Source organism: Miscanthus floridulus, chromosome 2 (assembly GCF_019320115.1).
Source record: "Miscanthus floridulus cultivar M001 chromosome 2, ASM1932011v1, whole genome shotgun sequence".
NCBI lineage: Eukaryota > Viridiplantae > Streptophyta > Magnoliopsida > Poales > Poaceae > Miscanthus > Miscanthus floridulus.
The window spans coordinates 120,280,586-120,302,632 of record NC_089581.1 but is presented as its reverse complement, the minus strand read 5'-3'; the positions used below and the strand labels follow the sequence as shown (position 1 = coordinate 120,302,632).

At 49.3% G+C, this 22,047-nt stretch overlaps 1 protein-coding gene and 1 pseudogene across 3 annotated transcripts in view; both read right to left on the bottom strand.

The window, feature by feature from the left end:
- Positions 1 to 4,291: 4,291 nt before the first annotated feature.
- The window catches only part of LOC136528718 (mechanosensitive ion channel protein 2, chloroplastic-like), a 32,191-nt gene continuing 14,435 nt past the window's right edge, over positions 4,292 to 22,047 (bottom strand). For 2 of the 3 annotated variants that reach the window (XM_066521698.1, XM_066521704.1), the window contains 5 exons: positions 21,848 to 22,015; positions 21,624 to 21,737; positions 10,787 to 10,918; positions 5,985 to 6,041; positions 4,292 to 5,235 (listed from right to left, as the gene is read on the bottom strand). In XM_066521698.1, coding sequence (XP_066377795.1) covers positions 4,567 to 5,235; positions 5,985 to 6,041; positions 10,787 to 10,918; positions 21,624 to 21,737; positions 21,848 to 22,015 — 1,140 coding nt within the window. In that variant the 3' untranslated portion in view covers positions 4,292 to 4,566. The remainder of the gene's footprint in view (positions 5,236 to 5,984; positions 6,042 to 10,786; positions 10,919 to 21,623; positions 21,738 to 21,847; positions 22,016 to 22,047) is intronic. The other variant, XM_066521708.1, reaches the window with a different exon arrangement.
- On the bottom strand, positions 6,050 to 10,078 carry LOC136513505 (uncharacterized; annotated as a pseudogene).

Sequence of the window (22,047 nt, the reverse complement as noted above, 5' to 3'; positions counted from 1 at the left end):
TTCATGAACAATATTGTCTAATTTTGGACTTTGCATTGTGTTTTCATGTAATGCACTTTAAGTATGGACATACCTAGGGCATGTTCTGCGTTATTTAGTTTGTCATCATGTACTTCAAATGTTGTTATGTTGATTAATGTGCTCTATTATTGGACATTTCATAGTGTTGTTGGTTTATTATTTGTTGTCATAATATTGAGTTTAATATTGCATAGGTAGTGAAACGAGCTCACATAGTGCAAATAAAATGTAACGAATTAGTGGATTATCTAATTCAACACACACAACGCATGAAATGGCATGTGATAACATATACCAAACTAGGGTACAGAGGTCCTGGACTAAACCTAACATGTCTTAGGTAATTGAAGCAAACAACAAGCACATGAAATGGCATGTGAGAACATGTGCCAAACAAGGATACATAGTTCCTTCGACTAACCCTAACATGCCTTAGGTGATTAAACAAAAAAACACATGCATGTGGCCCGTTAAAAAAATTGGTTTGTCCTAGTAGTGTGGCCACATAGCAAATTGTGTTGTACCTTCTCCATAGTATCCTCCCATTGTTGGTGGTGGCGGCGGCGGAGGACCCTTGTTCCTTTGATTAGGGCAGGTGCAATATGGATTATTGTAGAGTGCCTCTTATGAACTGGCACCATTGTTGTTGTCGTCCTGTTCGTCGTCCTTGTAACCGCTACTAACTTCCCTTTCTAGATCAAAGATACAGTCCTGCAGGTAGTAGATGTACTCCGCATGTGGATAAATAGGTCGAGGATCGACCCACCTAGTGAATCCATAGTTCCTACAAAGAATAGAAATTATTAGATTAATTCATGAACATAAGTACATGTGCAGAGAAAAAATAACAAGCAGAAGTAAAGTCGTTACCTCCCCCTCCGTGGTGAGTCATCCTCGTTGGTTCTCCTCGTAGTACGGCTCCAGCAGGTGAAATGGCTCCATCCTACAAAATGTAATGAGAAAGTATAGATTAGTTTTATATGAACAAATAAATAACTTTTTGGTTGTATGTGAAACATTAGTTATTTTCACCTGACTAAGCGGCCAATGGCATGTACGTGAATTATGCCCAAGTCTACCATATTTGCCACATTGGTTCTGCTCGGGGTCAGTAAGAAAGGGGTTGCTCTCCATCGCCTTGTTCTACCGAAAACCTGGTCCATGACCATCTTGTGCCTCGTCCTTAGTCATCTCCATAATTGTCATGACCTTTAAGTTGGGCTGACCCTTCAAAGTTGTGTATAAATTTCTGGTAATAAGGGTAGAGGTCAATTGTCTATGCTTCTATTTTAGATCTGTCTGGGCACAAGTGTGTGGACCTACAATTTTGGTGATCTTGAATTTCCCTATGGCCTTCTATTTGCGAGCACAGACCCTCCAATTGTAATCTGCCATCTTGCACACCACCGTGTAACGGTGCTCCACATAGGAGTGCCTCACCTTGAATGGTCTCTTACGTCTCACAGAATATTCTTGTAGCCACCTTCTTAAGGTGGGCAAGTCCTTGAAGACCATGCCCTTCTGAATTTCCACGCTGTCATCGGCCTCAGGAGCCTCTAACAGCTCGTCATCTCTTCCTTCTCCATAAGCATGTTGAGAATGACTAAGATAGTTGAATTCATGAACCAGTGGATCACGATCAGGACACAAGCATCTGATGAGCTCCATTTCTTGTTCGCTCAAAGCTGCAACTAGGCGGTCATCATCAGAATCAACGGCCCTTGATGTGCCATAAGGCTCCTCATCATCCGCAATATCAACATCTACACTGTTAGAGGCCATAAACCCTGGGTCCACATTGGTTGATGGAGGAACAGAAGCACAACCATCGTGATCAGGATTGGCTCTTACATTTAAAGCACAAATATAGATAGCACTGAGACAAAGGAATGGAATGAACAAAGAATAAGGAAAGCCAAAGTGTTACTAAATCACTTACTAGGATGATTCTGGGTCAAAGGGATCTCCTGAGGGGCACCAACAACATCATCAGTCCCACATTCTGCACGGACACCAGGACATACACCAACCTCATTCGGGGCGGATTGAGCATCGGGCACCACAACCACATCTTCCACATCCACCTCACGGTTGGGTAACAGAGGCTCAGAGGGTGCCGGATTCTCTGGTGCTAGCGACAACTCATGAGGGGGTGAATGAACATTAGGGGTGAATACCCATGAGGGGTGGGATCATTGGACAACTTCTGCACAACCAAATTCAAACATTGAAACTCATTCTTCATGACAATTTTGACATATTTGTCCCATTGAGCCTCTGATGCAATTGGGACTAACCGCCTCAAAATTGTCCTTGACCTGCCATGGTGAAGTACCCCTCAACTAAGATGGCATCTTCATTTGAATTGCATTTAAGCTCATCACGAGCCCTACCAAACAACTCAGAAAACAATAGCCGATCATCGAATATCACTGGTACCCTTTGCATTCCAACAAAACTGATATTCTCAAACTCATCTTTCTCCACACTTCCTCCATGATACAGGGTGACTACGGTGTCCATCTAGTTGGTATGCACAGCACCAAAGTTATTACGGATTTAACTAATATAGGTATAACTAAATTACATACATATAAAAGTTTCTGACTCTCTACCTAAATAAATAAGTATCTAATCTAAACCACCTATCTATCTAACTACATCTACTACAAGTACTACCTATATAACTAAATTACCTAACTATCTAACTAAATTGGCTAAATAAATATCTACCTAAATTAGCTAACTAAATTACATCAATAAAATCACTAAATAACTAAAAAAGCTTTACCAAACTACATAACTATATAAAATAAATAACTACATTATCTAAACTAACTCAATTAAAAAAACTAAAGAAAAAAAAACCTGAGAGCCGAGGGAGCCGGTGGCATCACTAGGAGCCGAGGGAGCCAATGGGTGGGGGGGGGGGGGTTGTGCGGGGGTGCCGCCAGACTCGGCCGCCGGCGGCCCGCTGGTCGACGGGGGCGCTGGGGAGAAGCAGGGTCCGCCCTCGCCGCCGGTGCGCGCGGAGGAAGCTCTGGGGCAACGAGGGCGGCTGAGGGAGTGGATGGGGGAGCGAGGGAGGCGACCGATGCGCGGGGGACGGTGGGCGGCGGCCTGCTGCGGTGGAGCAAGCGGCAGCCGGCGGAGGAGGCGCGGGCGACAGCAGGGCTGGCTGGCGGCGGCGGTGAGAGGGAGAGACAGAGCTGCGGCCACACACGGTTAATCTATGGTCGGCGCCAGAATACATGGCGCCGACCTCGGCGCTGAGGTACCGGCCACGTCAACACCACCTAGGATGCCCTGCTGTGCACAGCCAGGCACCTCAGAGCCAAGATTTATGGCGCCGAGACGTGTTACCTCGGCGCTATGAGTCCTGGCGCCGATCCCCAGGGTCCAAAGATGAGTTTACGTCTTCTCGGAGGCCAAACGTAAATTTTCTTTAAAAAAAAGGGGGGCCAAATTGTATAAAATTGGGGACGTGATGCCTAAGTCAATTAACGAGGATAATACCATACCATCCAAAAGAGAATATATGTCCTTGGAGCAGCGATGCGCATCGATGTCATGTCAAATGGCGGAAACGGCGGAGCAGCGGCAGGCTTCTTCCCGGTGAGGTAGCCAGAGGCTAGAGAGCAAATGCGCTTCGATAATGTTGTACTCCTGCACTGCAGCGCCACTCCAGTCCGTAAACCTCCAACCCACCTTAAACTTTCTTCGCCAAACTTTCAATTTATTGCGGAAACCTTTCAAATTGACTAGAACACATTTATACGAAATTCAAAAACCTCTAAATTCCATGCCAAAAATGTTTAAACACCGAACACACGTAGGCACCTCAACTCAACCCTCACCCTCGTCTTGATCTGCGCGCCACCAGCGGTGCACGTCTTTGGCCACGCTGTGGAGCCTGAGTGCCGGGGGCCAATTGTGATCGTCGTTTGCCGGCAGCCAATTGGCAGAGGTAAACTCAAATTAGAATTTCTGAAATTCATATGCTCCAACTTTTTAAGAATAGTGTACTATAACGATGTTATAACACCGTTATAGCGGTCGGAAGTTGGAACAGACCAGTGCTATGCAACCTCGCTTTCCTCCGCTACTTCAGCTATAAGCGCTTTTGCGTCATTTTTAGCGATGCTATTCTCATCGCAGCGATAGGTACTTTAGCGCCGCGCGGTATTCGATTTTGGTCCCCAAACCTGGAAACGGAGACGACAGTTACAAACGCACATGCTGAATTGCCGATGCATATGCAAGAAGCCAGTTAAATCAGCAATAGCAGAATCTGTACAAAATGCTTGTTCAAGCACTTGCGCTTCTTTACAAGCCTATAGCAATACGACTGATATATTTCAACAGGTAATGTTCCCTGAATAATCATCAGTGGCAATTTACACCTTAAACGTAGAACACTGGTGTGGTAGATTGCATTTGCACAAGCGCACAAAAAAGGTAGGCTTGGTGGCAAATCTTCACAAGGATTACACTTTGAACTCGGCTAACCTATCGAGATTCCTCTGAACGGCCTTTTTCTTGACCTCAAAGTTTTGGGCTTTGACCTATCTTATCCTTTGGTGATGAAGCCGCCTCTTCCGTGTCCAGTTCAGTCTCAGATAGTGACTGATAAGGATTTCCTTCTTCAATAGGCAGTGTCCTCTTGGAGCCCTCAAGGGCTACGCCCAGAACAATGTTATCTTCAAAAACTGGTCTAGATTCTTTCTTTGGATTAGCCACCAAGACTGACCCATCGCCTTGCCGCTCAGTGGGCTCTGGTTCACGTGTCTTCCCTTTACCAGCCGTAGAAGTTGACGTAGCAGGATCTAAAGACGGTGTTACTGGCGTCACATTATCACTCTTAATGTTCTTCACCCGAGCATCTTCAGGTACCACTTTTTTCTGTTCCTGCTTTTCAGAGTTGCTTAAACTAGCATTTTCAGGTGAAGCGGACTTGGTCTCTACCGAGCCATTTGTCTTGACTTTCTGCTCCTCACGTGATGATACAGGTCGAGGCTTGGGTTTGTCATCACTGATCCTTGCAGATGTATCAATCAGAAGTGGACGGCCACGGATGCGACTATACATGTCCTCTCCAAAAGGAATGTTATCAAAGTCTGCATTGCCATATGATTTCTGAACTGTTCGAATTTGGGTAGCAAGCCTTGTTTTGTGATGCCCAACTATTCTAAGAAGATCCAACATAACAGCTTCCTGTGTAATTTGGAACACAGAAAACCCATGTTAATTATTTTTTAGTATGGTTTTTTTAGCATGGTGTGATGCCTCCTAGTTTATACAAAATGCAGCCTAAAATCAAGCTGAAATTCTTCGATTCAAATGGATGTCATGCCAAAATGGCATCCTAAGCTTCTCCAATGAAAATTTGAATAGTTTTCCCATGTAAGGAAGTCCAAAATATTGATGCACAACAGGTCAAAAGCAACCAGATTAGTTCAGAAACCCTTGTTATAATCAAGGTTCAATGGCAGAGTTCAAGTAAAACCACATGTACTGGGCCCAAGATTCAAACATTAGGAGTTTATAGGACATGCTAAAGTAGTCATGCAGTTCTATGCCCATTTATTTAAAATTTTCTTTTCTTTGAAAGGAATGATGTACGGTTGAATGGCTAAGATTTAATTTGCTTTTTTTTCAGTCATCTTGGCAACTGCTCAGAACACTAACACCAGAATGGAAGGAAACCGTAAAATCTAAACTAAAATACTCATAGTTCTGAAAGTTTCAACATAGTGACATTCAATGGGTGAAACTGTCAAAATGCTTTACTCTATAAGCATTCCTACTGACCTGAGTAATTTATTTGAACAACACAAGCTAGAAAATAAGGGTCCAGAGTGACAGACCATATATTTTCAGCAGACACCATAGGCGAATGCCAACATAACATGTTCCTACGCTTTCTTGCAAGACAAATATCAAACAATGGAAAGGCATATTACCTGGACATTGAGAAACTCCTCAAAATGTGATGTCTTCACAAAGCAGGATACTAAAATCTACAAGAAACACACAAAAAAAGGAATGAACTCAATTGGTGGCCAATATGAAACTCAAAAGCAATAGAAGGGAAGATAGTCTTGTATCCCAAAAATGTATACAAATAGATAAATATGCATGAAAGCAGGATATTGACACCAGTCGAATGCAAACAAGTGCACAGCTCAGTGTTTCAAAAAGTGCTAGGCCCTAGGCAGGCGGTTGGGATCTACCCAATGTTCGCCTAAATGGTCTAAACGGCCGTGTACACGGTTTAGAAAACGGAAACGGCACCATGCTGTCTTGTTTAGGCCATATTCGGTGCATTAAACGTCGCCGCCGTTTACACAGTCCGAAACGCTAAAAAACGGTATAAACGGGCGACACGGAACGGCATTAAACAAGACTGGACGGGCGACACGGAACGTTCAGGCGAAACATGCGCAAGGGCGGGAGTGAAATTTTGGATCTCGCGGTCAATTTTGGGCCAACTGGTAACAGATAAGCCCAGTTCGGCGCAAACTCGCCCTAGGGTTTTCATTTGGCATTTGCCACTCGTCTCAGACAGTGAGCCTCTCAGCCGCCGCCGCCAGGTAGCCACTGCGGCCGCTCGTTTCGGCGTCCAAGCTCGCCGACCAGCCGCCGCCCTCCATCATGGCCTCCACGGCTCCATCTCGTGAAGCTGTGCGCCTGTGCCCTTGCTGTTCGTGAAGCCGTAAAGACATCAGGAAGCCTCACCCTCTTGCTGCGGACGCCGGCTGCACACACCTCGACCCACATCGGCGCCGGCTGCACTGACAACGTGATTCCTGCAATCCTCTAATTTCTCCAACTCTACGACCGTGCCAGGCTCAAGGTGATCCACTCTTCTGTACTGCCTTAGTCCTGCACTCTCTCCATGAGTAGATCTGAATGTCTGTGCTTGCTTAGTTGCTTTCCTAGAGTTTTTTGTCGTGCTTCTCCATTTTCAGATATGTGCTCACTTACTGATTGAAATTGAGCCTAGCTAGTTAGCCTTTCCTGCTGTACATTGATTTTCAGTTATGTCAGCTTCTTTGTTGGAAGCCATTCACGGCTAGATGCCTGCTGCCTGGTTAACTTTGGCCTTTGGGGCATGTCTGGACACGTGCAAATGGGATAAATAACTAGTTAGCTTGTGAATTGTGAATTGGGAACACTTTCTGCTGAGTATCTTAGTAATTGTATTATTCAGACAAGTGCAGCTAAAGGAGATGGCTGTATTAAAAAATTTCGTGGTGATTGCATCTGCTTAGAACTGGACATGGAGTATCTCACACATCAAGTGAGGAGATAAGTGGAGGTGTGCAGACTCTCGGCCCAGAAGCGAGCAGGAAGCGACGCCTGGAGCAGAAGGGTGCGCATGGTGTCGTTCGTGGTGCGAATCATGCGCTCGGCCTTGCCGTTCTGGGAGGAGGTATACGGGCAAGACATGCGCAACTGGACACCGTGAGAGAGGAAGAAGGCACGGGAGGTGCCGTTATCGAACTCACGGCCATTGTCACACTGGACGGCCTTGATGGTAAGGCCGAACTGAGTAGACACCCAGGCGAAAAAGTGGAGAAGAGTGGTGAAGGTATCCGACTTTGCACGCAAGGGGAAAGTCCACGAATAATGCGAGAAATCATCAACCACCACAAGATAGTATTTATACCCAGAAATGCTGATGACAGGAGATGTCCATAGGTCGCAGTGTACAAGATCAAACACATGCGTAGCATGTGAAGAAGAAGAACAAAAAGGGAGACGAACATGACGGCCCAGCTGGCACGCATGACACAAGTGCTCATCGTGAGCCCGAGTACAACCAATGTCGGAACTACGACTAAGCTGCGTCAGAGCATCACGTCCAGGATGGCCGAGGCGACGGTGCCAAGTGGTGGAAGAAGGAGTGGCGGCGAAGGCAGCTGACAAAGTAGACGGTGACGAAGAGGAAGCAGACGTCGGAAGCCGAAGGGTGTAAAGGGGTCCCGTGCTGTCACATCGGAGAAGAGGACGCCGGGAAGCCAAATCCTTTACAGTAAGACCAGTAGAGTCAAATTCAACAGAACAGGAATTGTCAGCTGTAAAACGACGAATAGAAAGAAGGTTGTGAACCATAGAGGGTGCAACAAGAATGTCAGGAAGAAGAAAGGAACCATGAGTGCCGGCGGCACCCACGGACGTGACTGGAATACACGAACCATTCGCGACCATGATGGACGAAGGATGAGAGGGAGAAGGAGGGTGAATAGAGGAGAGTATACCAGGGTCTGGAGTAGTGTGGTAAGTGGCACCCGAGTCGGCAATCCAGTCGGTACCGGCAGGCGGTGTCAGGGCCATGGTGCTGAAGGATCTGGCCAAGGCCGCCGGGTTCCAACCGACAGGCCCGGGCAAGGTGTCGGGAGGTGGCACCCACGAAGATGCGCCGGGAGGTGTAGCCCACGCAGACGGGGAGTAAATCCCCGGAGGAGCTCCAGTGAGCAAGGCCACTGGTGGGCGAGGCTCTCCACCTGGAGCCGGGAAGGGCCACATGGAGATGCGCCCCAACCACGGGTTGTGGAAAGAGGGCCAGGCTGCACCCCGTGGAGTCGCGGGCGACTGGTGGCTCCCTGGAGGAGCCGGTGTGTGGTGGCCCCCGCGGCCCCCACGCCCCCCTCCGCGGCGACGGCGGGCGCCACGGCCCCCCCCCCCCACCCCCGCCCGGCCCGGGGGGAGGAGAACCAAGAAGCGACGACGGCGGTGGAGCGAACGAACGCGCCGGAGGAGTAGCGGCCAGGGCAGTCGAGGAAGACGAGGACCCTGGCGCGGAGGTGGACCCTGGCTGGACGCCCTGAGTGAGCTCCTCCATGACAAGGTCGTCACGGACCTGCAGGAAGGAGGGAAAGGGCCTCTGCCGGGTGATCCACGTCCGGAGTTGGGCGTAGCGGTCACTGAGCCCGCGGAGGACATTGAGGACCAGAATGCGGTCCTCCACGGGCCAGCCAAGGTCGCCGAGGGAGTCCGCCATGCTCTTCATGCGCCGGCAGAAATCGCCAACGGAGAGGTCACCCTGAACAAAGGTGCGGAAGCTCGCATCGAGACGCAGGGCCCGGGCTTCGGCATTGCCCAGAAACTGGCCCTCGAGCGCAAGCCAGGCCCGGCGAGCGTCAGCAGAGTTGCGGACGAGGTCGTGGAGGTCCAGGGAGATCGTCCCGATGATCCAGGAGAGGACGACGCTGTCAAGGCGCAGCCACGATGGGGTCTGGACCGCGACCGAGGCGTCGACTAGGACGTGGTCGTCGAGGGCGTAGCGGCGGAGGGTGAGGAGAACCAGGTCCCTCCAGCGGGCGTAAGAGGGCGACACAGGCTCGAGGACGACCGGGACGAGGAGTCGGATGTTCTGGACACCCCCGGCCTGGTAGTGGAGCTGAGCCACGTGCGGGTCTGCCGGGTCGTGCCAGATGACCGTGGTGCGAGACGCGCGGTGACCCGTCGAGCCTGAGGAGGTGGCCGCGGTGTCGTAGGATGTAGGGAGGACGAGGAGCTGCTCCGCCTCAGCGATCTGGCGGGCCAGGGCATCAGCCGCGTCGCGCTCGCGCTCCAAAGCGAGGGCGGCCGCCCGCACCCGGGCCTGGCTGTCCGCAGCAGCAGCCCGTGCAGCCACGAGAGCGGCGGCGAGAGCGGAGTTGGCCCCTGCCATCTGGAGAGGGGCAGGGGGCGGCAGAGGAGGGGGAGCGGGGAAGAAGAAAGGCTCCAGGGTCTCCCCCGCGCCCCCAGCGGCAGCGGCGTGGCTTCCTGCGCCCGCGCCCGCCCCTGCAGCAGCGGCGGCGGCGGCAGTGGGCAGGCTGCCCGTGTCCGCGCCCGCGGCGGCGGGGCCGCCTGCGCCCGCGCCCGCAGCGGCGGCTGGGCCACCCACGCCCGCGCCCACGCCCGCAGCGACAGCGGCGGCGGCCGGGCCATCCGCGTCCGCGGCAAGGGGGCCGGCGCCCGCGCGCTGGGCCCACGACGGGTAGGGAAGGGAGGGGAAAACGTGGAAGTAGGTTGGGGAGGGAGGGGGAGGGGGAGGGCGGCCAGCCATGGCGGCGGCAAGAGGCCGGCCGGCCGGCGGCGCCTGGCGGCTGGTTGGGGAAGGGGAGGGAGGAAAGCCTAGTCTGATACCATGCTAGAATTGTGTGGAAGTCTTATTGGGCTAACCCTAGAAGGGTAGCAATGTATATTAGTCATACATGGGCCTCATGGGCCTAATACACTCATACTCTCATACTCCAACATCAAGATTGCATCTGCTGCTCCTTTCTGATAGAATAGGATGCAATGATAAATACTAAATAGTTGTCTAAAGTTTGCTCATTAAATTATTTGTAGTTGCAGGATGTCATCCGCTGCATCTAATCCTTCTGGTTCCACTAGCAAACCCATGATCCTAAAGAGGAACTCTAGTGACATTGGGTGGGAGTATGGAGTGTTGGTGGATCCAAACAACTTGAATGTGATCAAGTGCAAGTATTGTGGCCTACAGGTGACGGCAGGAATACATAGGCTAAAACTCCATATTGCTGGGATTCGTGGCGAGGTTAATATATTATATCTATTCTCTATCAAGCCATGATTCTATATTCTTCCTGAGAACTTAATGTTTCTTTTTTAAATAATAAATATGCAGGTTAGATCTTGCAAATTATCGACGGAAAAGGATAAAGAAAAGTGCAAGAAAGCCATAGATGACTCAAAAAAGGCTAAAAAGTCTAGGCTTACTCAACAACAAGAGGTTAGAGATGCTGTGGACCTTGATGGTGCGCCGGATGCTGATGAGGACACCAACATAGCAGAGGTAGAAGAGGTTGATGCGGCTGGAGGGAAGACCATTAGGAAAATAGGGCCTATGGATAATTTTACAATGCCTCTTGATCAAGCCTCCCTAAGCAGCACAAGGGTGATCCGGCAGCAATTAATCACTGAATCAATAATGAAAGAGAGAATGCATAGCTTGCAGCGCTACATTGCGAGATGGGTGTATGTGCATGGTAAGTTCTTGCCTTGCAGCTTGTCATTTGCTCCATTATAAGTTCTAACTGTGAATTTCTTGCATTCTGTGCTTTTAATGTCTAACTGTGAATATCTTGGTTTCATTTTAGGTGTGGCTTTTAACCAGATAAACAATGTAGAGTTCGATCAAGTTATAGAAGCAGCTGGCAGATTTGGCCCTGGTGGAAAGAAACCAAACCAGCACCAGTTGAGAGAGAAATTATTGTTTGAGGAAGTTGAGGAGACAAAGAAGATGATGAAGGCACATGAAGAGGAATGGGCTAAGAATGGTTGCTCAATCATGACAGATGCATGGACTGACCAGAAAAGGAGAAGTATCATGAATATGTGTATGCACTGCACCATTGGCTCAAGCTTTCTTGAATCAAAGGAAACCTCAGAAGAGTCACACACTGGAAAGCTTATTTTTGAGTATGTGGATGGCTGTATTGAGAGAGTAGGTGTTGAAAATGTAGTCCAAGTTGTCACAGATAATGCTTCAAACAATATGGCAGCAAAGGATTTACTTTTTGTGAAGAGGCCAAACATATTTTGGACATCATGTGCAACTCACACCCTGAATTTGATGCTTGAAGGAATTGGGAAGATGAAGAAGTTCAAGGGCTACATTGATCAAGCTAAGTCACTGACCATCTTTATCTACGCACACCATAGAACCTTGGCTTTGATGAGGAATTATACAAAGAAGAGAGATATTGTGAGGCCTGGTGTAACTAGATTTGCTTCCAATTTCCTAACTTTGCAAAGCTTGTATGAGAAGAAGGAGCAACTACGGGCAATGTCTCAATGTGATGAATGGGACAAATTCTTAGGTTTGAGCCACATCAAGAAGAATAGCAAAGGTGTCCTAGCTACTTCCACAATGACAAAACCTACCTTTTGGAGTGGGGTTACACTTTGCTTGAGGGTATTTGAGCCACTGATCAAGGTACTTCGCATGGTTGATAGTGATATCAAACCATCCTTGTCATTTCTGTATGGGGGCATCATAAAGGCCAAGGAAGATATCAAGACGGGCTTTCGCAACATTGAGAAGACAGGAAATCTCAATCTGTACAACAATGTTATAGAGATCATTGATGACAAGATGAAGGATAGGCTGGACACTCCATTGCATAAGGCTGCTTATTTATTGAATCCATATTACAGCTACAATGATGATTCCATCTTCATGAATGACGAAATCATGGATGGATTCTTCACTGTTGTTGAGACCTTTTACCATGGTGACTATGACAAGCAAAACAAAGTGCTCAATGAGGAGCTATGCAAGTTTAGAGAGAAACAAGGTCACTTTGGAAAACCTGTAGCAAAGGCTGGCTGCAAGCAATATGATTTCAACCCAGGTAATTCTGCAGTACATTGATATACCTTGCTGTTTTCACTTGTAGAAACGTGCTTTTCCATGCTAGAATCTGCTGCAACATTATTTCCATGCTAGAATCTGCATCAACATTTTTTCCATGCTAGAATCTACACCTTCTAATTTATTTCAGTGTAATTTAAGTTGATATAAAACCTGGCTGTAACGACTAATTCTGCAATAATTTGATATACCTTGGTATTTTCACTTGTAGCAACATGGTGGACAAATTATGGAACACAGGTTCCAACTCTGCAAAGAATGGCCATAAGGATTCTTTCTTTAACTTCTAGTGCTTCTGGATGTGAAAGGACTGGAGCTGTTTTGAATCTGTAAGCCTCCCGACTCTTTGTGCTTCTATAAACTCTAATTATGTCTATATAACTTGTGATTTCAGACTGTTAACTAAAACTAAATTTGCTTATGCAGAATCATACAAAAAAAAGGAACAAGCTGACATGTGAGCGTCTCAACCAACTTGTATTTGTTCAATACAATAATAGGATGAATGCGAAAAAAATGAAGGCTAAGAAGAATCAGAACATGGATCCTCTTTTGGGAACTGAAGCAACTAAAGCTCAGGGATGGCTTGTTGAAGGTGGTGATGAAGAGGATGGTGAGCCTGTTTCTGGGCTGACATGGAAATTAATTGAAGAAGCTTGTGGGGTTGAGGAGTGTGGGAAACTTCGTCGAAGTGCAAGGCTGGCCCAAATGAGAGAAGATGAATTTGAGTCTGAAAAAGAAGAACCAATCAGTGAGGATGAGATTGACTTTGAATCTGACCAAGAGGATGTGGTCCCAATTGTTGGGGATGAGGAGGGGGAGAATGATGAGTAGTTAGTAGTCACTCACAGTCATAATGACATACAGAGCTGCTGAATTTTGCTTTTGCATGGCTAGTAGCTAGTGATGGACTGATGGCTGATCTTTTGGTTATGACATGTGATTGAAATTGATTGCGGTCTTGGCGTCTTGCTGTGATGACCTAATGTGCTTGTGTGACTGAGAGTTATGACTTGTGAGTTGTGAGAACTCAACTAATGTCCTTTTGCTTATTTACTAATTTGCCTTTGGTCTGTGGTCTTGTGCGGTGAGCCTGTGATGACCAATGCGGCAATGATTTTTAGTTTAGACATGGTGTAATCTGAATTTATGTACTCATGTGATGTTATGCACTATTGTATTGATATGAAGACATGCTAAATAGCCGCCATTTGTCAGTTTGTGAGTGTGTCAATTGTGATTTATCATGCTATTGACTACCATTTGACTCATTTCTTTATCATTAATCATGATTTGATTGACATGTGAATGTGGAATCAATACTTGATATTGTGCTACAGATTAGAACACTTATTTATTTACAGTGACAAAATACATATATTTGATAGAATACTTGATTTTTTACATGCACATATATAATTATATGTATTTTTAAAAAATAAGTACAAAACTGTTTAGACCGTTTAACTTCGTTTAAACACCGTGTAAACAACCTAAACGCTAAACGAAGGGCGACCGTGTAAAGACCGTTTACCGATTAGGAAAACATTGGATCTGCCTAGCACCCAGGAATTGCTAAGCGTTTATACATTTTATGGACAGTCAGATTCATTCCATGCTAAATAAAGGAAATTTAGCGTACCAAAACAAAAAAAAAATGGTGTTATCAGTATCTATGATTAATATCACCATAGTTCATCTTCTTTTCCAAGTAGAGGTATTTCGCACATCGCTCCTTAGGAGTGTGTGGGTATGTGTTGTAAGGGTTTCTTTATAACCTTTTTTCTTCTTAACATAACGATACACAGCTCTCCTGCGTTTTTTATTAAAAAAAAAAAAAAACTCTTCCATCTCTATTTGCCCCATTTTCATGCATACATCAAGCCCAAAACACATCTACGTGGAAAAGGCCTAGACAGAATACTAGGTGCTAGGCGAGGCGCTGCCTTTTTTAGAAAGAGGAACAATTTAATGGTTAACAAAAGAAAACCAAAAAATAACCAATAGGTTGGTGGTTTTACTGCCATCATTTCATAAAGCAGGCCAACTTAAATATCAGAACACCACAGACTGGATTTCATGCTGAGACTGAGAATGCAAAATATTCTATGAAAAAGCTAAGGACCTATTTGGACTAGGAAACAACTTAAACATCAAAACATAAGGATTTCATTCTGAGATTTTGACAAATCAAAATATTCTCTGAAAATGCAAGGACCTGCTTGATTTGGATCCAAATCCTTGGGATTCAATTTTAACATGCACTAAACACCAATTATTCCTAGAGAATCCCCCTCGTCTAAACAATCCTTAGGGGCTGTTTGGATGACAGGTTTTAGAGCTAAAACACCGGTAAATTACATTCCCTGTTTTTTTTAACTTGTGAGCCTGAAATTTTGTTTAGATGAATGGTTAGCACACTGAAATTTGGCCTATACTGTTGTAAAAAATAATAGTCTCTGGAGGTTAGGAAATTAAAACGACAACTATCAGGAGCGCCGCTCATTCCCTCATCTGTGCACACTGGAGGCGACGGCTAGCCAATCGATCAAATTCCCAATCACCGCCATCACTGTTGAAGCCTCAATCTGCGGCATGTTGTCATCTCAGCCTCCACCTGCACTGCCTCCACACACAAAGGGCATCACGCTGGTGAAGCGACTTGCATTGGCCATTGGGCACCCTGAAGCGCTCGCCAATCGTCCCAAACAATCTGCACCTTAAGAGCTCCAATCTGAATTATTTAGTTCCAAGTCCAGTTTGATGCTTTAATCGTTTGTTGTGCCTGTAATCAAGATCTGGATCCCTCTTGACAGCTCTGATACGAAATTTCTTTAGTCCCAAGTTCAATTTAATGGCTTAATTGTTTGTTGCATTTGCAATCAAGATCTTGGATGATTTGGGGATCCATCTTGAGAGCTCCAATCTAAAATTTCTCTCGACTCCAAGTTCAATTTTATGCTTTAATCGCTTGTTGCATCTGCAGTCAAGTCTCTGTATGATTTGGATATCAACTCGGGCACAAAAGGAAGCGCTGATGCAAAGGACTGAAGATTGTTCGCTTCGGAGTCTCAGCGTGGTTGCTCTCCTCAGTTATACTAGCTATGCTAACCTACCTACCTACCCCTCCCTTGGTACTGATTATTTTGTAGTAGTTGCAGAACATGATACCATGGCATGACCTCGGCCTCAATTCATATTGCCAGGGCCTCAATCAACAACTGCACTGGAGCTCAAGCTCGTTCTGCGTGGCATTTAGCTCATTTAGCTCGGTGGCAGCAAGCTCGATTCTGATGGCAAGGATGTGAAGCCTGTGGCTGAGAGGATCTTGAGCTAGGTGGCAGAGAGCTTATCTGGGCATCATTAAGTTCAATCCAGGTGCTTCCTAACAGCATTTACCCAAATGACATTCTACAAGTCAAAAAATTCCGGTTGTATCTTGTGCACAGAATATTATAACTGGAAGCTGATTCCGGTTTCCGGGTGTGAAAAATAAACAAGCATCCAAACAGGACCTTAAGAAAATAAGGCTGTTGTAGACGCTTTCATTGGGAAGCAATACAGCAGGAAGAAGAAGGCGCCAGCCTCTAGTGGCTAGTTTTAGGCCATAGTTATCTTTTCCTATAAGTTAGGATCTGGGAGCCAGTTTGTTAGTGTCCAGCCGGCCATTGGGAGATATAACAAAGGGCCGGCTGATTAGGGGAGTTAAGCAGAAATAGAGCCATCTCGTTCGGAGCCTCCCAGGGAGGGCGAACCTGCTCTACCGCTGCTGATTATCTCTAGATTTAGCCATTGCAATTATCTCCAGTTCATCAATAAAGTTCAACCAGATTACTAGCTCTATCATCTGGTATCAGAGACCTCTCGATCCTCTCACCTGTCATGGGTGACGAACTCAAGACCACTCTGGATGCCATCCTCGCTGATCTCTCCTCCATCAAGAACGAGGTGACGACGATCAAGGGCGACCAGAGCCGTCTCAACGTGGCCGTCCACCGACTGCAATCGAACCACCACTCCTCCGGCGGCTCCCACAGTGGCAAGGACACGGAGCATGGCGCCCCTCCCCCACCACCCCCACGCGAGCACGGGAAGCACAAGCTCCGGTTTCCGCGCTACGATGCAGCACCGATCCGGTCACATGGCTTCACAAGGCGGAGCAGTTTTTCCGCGCCGATCGCACGGCGGATAACGAGCGCGTGTGGCTCGCCTCCTTCTACATGGAAGGCGCTGCCCAGGACTGGTACTACCGCCTGGAGCAGAACCACGGCGCTCCAACGTGGCCGGATTTCGTCGACAAGATGCAGCGGGCGTTCGGGACGCCGGCGCGCAGCAACCCGCTCGGTGCCCTCATGAAGCTCCGCCGCACAAGGACGGTCGAGGAGTACAAGGCGCAGTTCTTGCCCATGCTCGCGCGCTGCAGGCCGCTTCAGGAGCAGGACCAAATCGACATCTTCACCGGCGGCCTCCGCAATCCGCTACAGACGGACGTCGAGCTCCAACATCCGACCACGCTCGATGACGCCATGGCCCTCGCGCGGGCTTTCGAACGGCGCCTGGAGTTGGACGAGGACGAGGACTCCTCTACGAGCCGCGTCCCCACCCGCACCAACCCGCCGATTCGGCCGCGCGCCCTGCCCGCGACTTCCGCACCGCACATGCCTCCTCCCGCGGGCAAAACTGTGCCGCAGACGCCGCCGGCTCCAACCAAAGGCCCACCTCCAGCAGGCCCGCGCTTCAAGCGGCTGACACAGCAAGAGATGGCCCAACGCAGAGCAGAGGGCCTCTGCTTCAACTGTCCAGAAAAATTCACGAAGGACCATGCCTCCATGAAGAAGGGCCTGTACCTGATGGAGCTCGATGATGATACACCAGTTGAGGACGCTGCGGTGGAGGAGTCTTCCCCTACCGACGACGTCGAGATCTCCATCCACGCCCTCACCGGCATCAAGACGGCGGACACCATGCACCTGGCCACATCCGTCGCAGGCACATCCATCCGGGCTCTGGTGGACTCGGGATCCACTCACTCCTTCATCGCCGCGGATACTGCACGTCGCCTCGGCCTCCAGCCCGCGGCGCGCCCCAGCCTCACCGTGGGCGTTGCCAACAGGGAACGCGTCCCATCTGCCGGGGTCTGCGCCGCTGTCCCCGTCACCATTGGCACTGAGGAGTTCCACATCGACCTCTTCGTCTTGCCCCTCCCCGACTACGAGCTCGTGTTGGGCTGCCACTGGCTCCGGTCCCTGGGCCCCATCCTCTGGGACCTCGCCCGCCAGACCATGACGTTCTGGCGCCGGGATCGCCGCATTCGCTGGACTGGCGTCACAGCCCCCAGGGCCCCTGCTCTCCACGCCGCCTAGCGCCTGGACCTCCTCCAACTGCTCCTGGCTGAGTTCGGCGATATCTTCGACACGCCGTCATCACTGCCTCCAGTTTGTGCCTGCGATCATCGGATTCATCTCCTACCAGGCACGGCCCCGATTGCAGTACGGCCCTACGGCCACCCCCAGCTGCTCAAAGATGAGCTGGAGAGGCAGTGCGCCGACATGCTCCAGCAGGGTATCATCCGCCCAAGCACCTCGGCGTTCTCATCGCCCGTCCTCGTGCGCAAGAAGGACAACTCATGGAGGTTCTGCATCGACTATCGCGCGCTCAATGCAAAAACAGTGCGCGACGTCTTCCCCATTCCCGTCGTCGACGAGCTTCTTGACGAACTCCGCGGTGCCACCTACTTCACCAAACTCGATCTTCGCAGCGGATATCACCAAGTCCGCATGCACGCCGATGACATCCACAAGACGGCGTTCCGAACTCATCATGGGCATTTTGAGTTCGTGGTAATGGCCTTCGGCTTGACCAATGCCCCAGCGACGTTCCAGTCCCTTATGAACGAGGTTCTCCGCCCCTTCCTTCGCCACTTTGTGCTCGTGTTCTTTGATGATATTCTCATCTACAGCACGTCGTTCGCTGCACACCTGCAACACATCAGTGCTGTCCTCTCCACACTGCGCGCCCACAGCCTGTTCCTGAAGCGCTCCAAGTGCTCATTCGCGGAGCGTCGGGTGGAGTACCTGGGCCACTTCATCTCCGAGGCAGGGGTGGCCATGGACCCGGCCAAGATTGAAGCGGTCAGAGCTGGCCCATGCCGCGAACCCTCCGCGCGCTGCGTGGCTTCCTCGGCCTCACGGGTTACTACCGCCGTTTCATCCACAACTACGGCGTCATCGCAGCCCCGCTCACGGCCCTCTTGAAGCGGGATGCTTTCCGCTGGAGTGACGCCGCCGCCGCCGCCTTCGACATGCTCAAGTCACCACTAACCTCCGGTCCGGTGCTGCAGCTTCCCGACTTCACGACGCCCTTCGTCATCGACTGCGACGCCTCGGGCTCTGGTTTCGGCGCTGTCCTCCACCAGAGCGCAGGACCGATCGCGTTCTTCAGCCGCGCCGTGGCGCCACAGCATGCCAAGTTGGCTGCCTACGAGCGCGAGCTCATCGGATTGGTGAAGGCCGTGCGGCACTGGCGGCCGTATGTTTGGGCACGACCATTCACGATCCGCACCGACCACTTCGCCCTCAAGTTTCTCTTGGACCAGCGCCTCTCCACCATCCCGCAGCACACATGGGTCAGCAAGCTATTTGGCTATGATTTCAAGGTGGAGTACAAGCCCGGCCGCCAAAACGCGGCTGCTGATGCCCTGTCACGCCGTGATGAGGACACCGCAGCACTGACAACCTGCGCACTCTCCCGGCCGGACTTCGATCTGTTCCACGAGTTCCAAGCGGAGGCCGAGACACTGCCGGATATCATCGCCAAGCGCCAGGAAATTGACCAGGGCCTTGCTGGGGCGAACTGGATGTCCGTCGATGGCTTCGTCCTGCATCGTGGCCGCATCTTCGTCCCCGACACGTCGGCTCTGTGGCCCCAGATCCTGGCCACAGCTCACGGCGCCGGCCATGAAGGCGTACAGAAGACGCTGCACCGCCTGCGCGCCTCCTTCTACAGCCCGCACGCCAGCCGTCTTGTCCGCGACTTCGTGCAGGGCTGCACCGTCTGTCAGCGTAACAAGACGGAGCATCTCCATCCAGCCGGCCTGCTGCAGCCGCTGGACGTTCCCCACACCGTCTGGGCCGACATCGCCATGGATTTTGTTGAAGGCTTTCCCAAGGTCGGAGGCAAATCGGTGGTTCTCACGGTGGTTGATCGCTTCTCCAAGTATGCACATTTCATCGCCCTCGGCCACCCCTACAGCGCCACCTCTGTTGCCCAGGCGTTCTTCGACCAGATTGTGCGGCTCCACGGGCTGCCATGCTCCATCGTCAGCGACAGGGATCCGGTCTTTACCAGCGCCTTCTGGACCGAGCTCTTTCGCCTGTCTGGCGTCACGCTGCGCCTCAGCTCTGCCTTCCACCCCCAAACTGATGGTCAGTCAGAGGTCACCAACCGTATTCTCGGCGTCTACCTTCGCTGCCTCGCCGGCGATCGTCCGCGGAGCTGGCTGCGGTGGCTGCCCTGGGCAGAGTTCTGCTATAATTCATCCTTCCAGACAACATTGAGGGCAACTCCGTTTGAAGTGGTGTATGGTCGACCACCGCCCACCCTGGCTTCGTATCAGCCAGGTCACTCAAAGGTGGCTGCACTGGACAAGCAGCTGACGGCCAGGGATGAGTTCTTGGCTGTTGTCCGGGATCGGCTCCTCCAAGCCCAGAGTATCATGAAGCAGAGCCATGACTCGGCACACCGGGATGTGTCTTTCAGTGTGGGCGACTGGGTGTGGCTCCGCCTTCACCAGCGCGCTGCGACAGCTATCAGGTCCAGCCAGAATGCCAAGCTCGCGCCCCGCTACTTCGGCCCCTTCCAGGTGCTCGAGCGCATTGGCTTGGTGGCCTACCGCCTCCAGCTCCCTGCTAAGGCACGCATCCACAATGTGTTCCACGTGGTGTTCCTGAAGAAGTTCCATGGCAACACTCCTGCAGACATTGTTCCACTACCTACAGTTGTCCATGGCCATGTTGTTCCTGAGCCCAGTCACATTGCCCGCGCTCGCCTCAACCATGGTGTGTGGCAAGTTTTGGTGCAATGGCTCGGTCGAAGTCCAGCTGATTCAACCTGGGAGCTGCTGGAAGATTTCAAGGCCACCTATCCCAAATTCCAGCTCGAGGACGAGCTGTTTCGAAAGGAGGGTGGAAGTGTTGTAGACGCTTTCATTGGGAAGCAATACAGCAGGAAGAAGAAGGTGCCAGCCTCTAGTGGCTAGTTTTAGGCCATAGTTATCTTTTCCTATAAGTTAGGATCTGGGAGCCAGTTTGTTAGTGTCCAGCCGGCCATTGGGAGATATAACAAAGGGCCGGCTGATTAGGGGAGTTAAGCAGAAATAGAGCCATCTCGTTCGGAGCCTCCCAAGGAGGGCGAACCTGCTCTACCGCTGCTGATTATCTCTAGATTTAGCCATTGCAATTATCTCCAGTTCATGAATAAAGTTCAACCAGATTACTAGCTCTATCAAAGGCCAACATATGATCCATGTATTCATGTGGTTATGGATAATTCTAAACCAACTTGGTAGCTGCCTGAAAGTTAGCAACCGACGCCAATTCAAGACCAGATACCTATAGGCTACAGCCATCTAGAAACTAGCCTCCCATCCAACACAAGTTCTCAGAGTAAAACACAATGAAATGGTTCCGAAGAACCAGGTATTTTGCATAGTTAACTAGCTAAGGTAGGTTTTATTAGGTAACATAAACGTAAAAAAAGGCTAAATTTACATAAAACATCGGTGAAAAGGCAAATGGTAATAATATAGGGGAGGTCTTTGCCAGACAGCTTAATAAGGCTATGCCTAAGTGTTGGAGTATAAGTGAATTGCATCAGCTTAAGCTTTTGAGTTGAACTGGTTGGTGCATGCAACTCAATATGGTATCAAAACCAAAGGTCTCGAATTCAAATCCTAGTTAGCGCAAGTAAATAAAATAATTGTTGCTCGCTCCTATTCCACGTGTGAGACCTGCGGGAGCCTCCACATGAGGGGGGAGTGTTGGAGTATAAGTGAATTGTCCACCTCACCCCATCAGCTTAAGACTTTGGGTTGAACAGGTTGGTGCATGCAACTCAATACTAAAAAGATGTACCAATGCTGATCACATAGTTCTTAGCGAGGACTGATTGTGCAATAAACTAAAAGATGGAATTACTCGATGTAAGGAATTACCATAAGTGCTTGATTTTTTGGATCAATTTTCTCAAAGAATACTCTCCTGTGCAGCTTTTGTTGTTCTATATGCGGATTTTTTGCCAACACTTTCCTCATGTCAGCAACTATAGTCTGCCAAAGAAAAACAAAGATGTATGGCTAAGATGAGTTTTAATACACTGGAAAAAAATCGAACAGATAAGAGAAGGGGATTATGTTAAGTAATTCCTTGTGGTACTTACCCCAATTTTTCCGGCATCCATGTGGCTAATAGCAAGATAGGTCTTAATACGCCAATGGGTCCTCTGAGTGTTATTCCTTAATATAGAAACTGTAAACTTATGGTTAGGAATGTATATTGCTTCTCGATCAACACCTCTAATGATTGTCGGAGACCACAAACCAACATGCTGAAAATCAAATCAAATAACTTCAAGTTAGA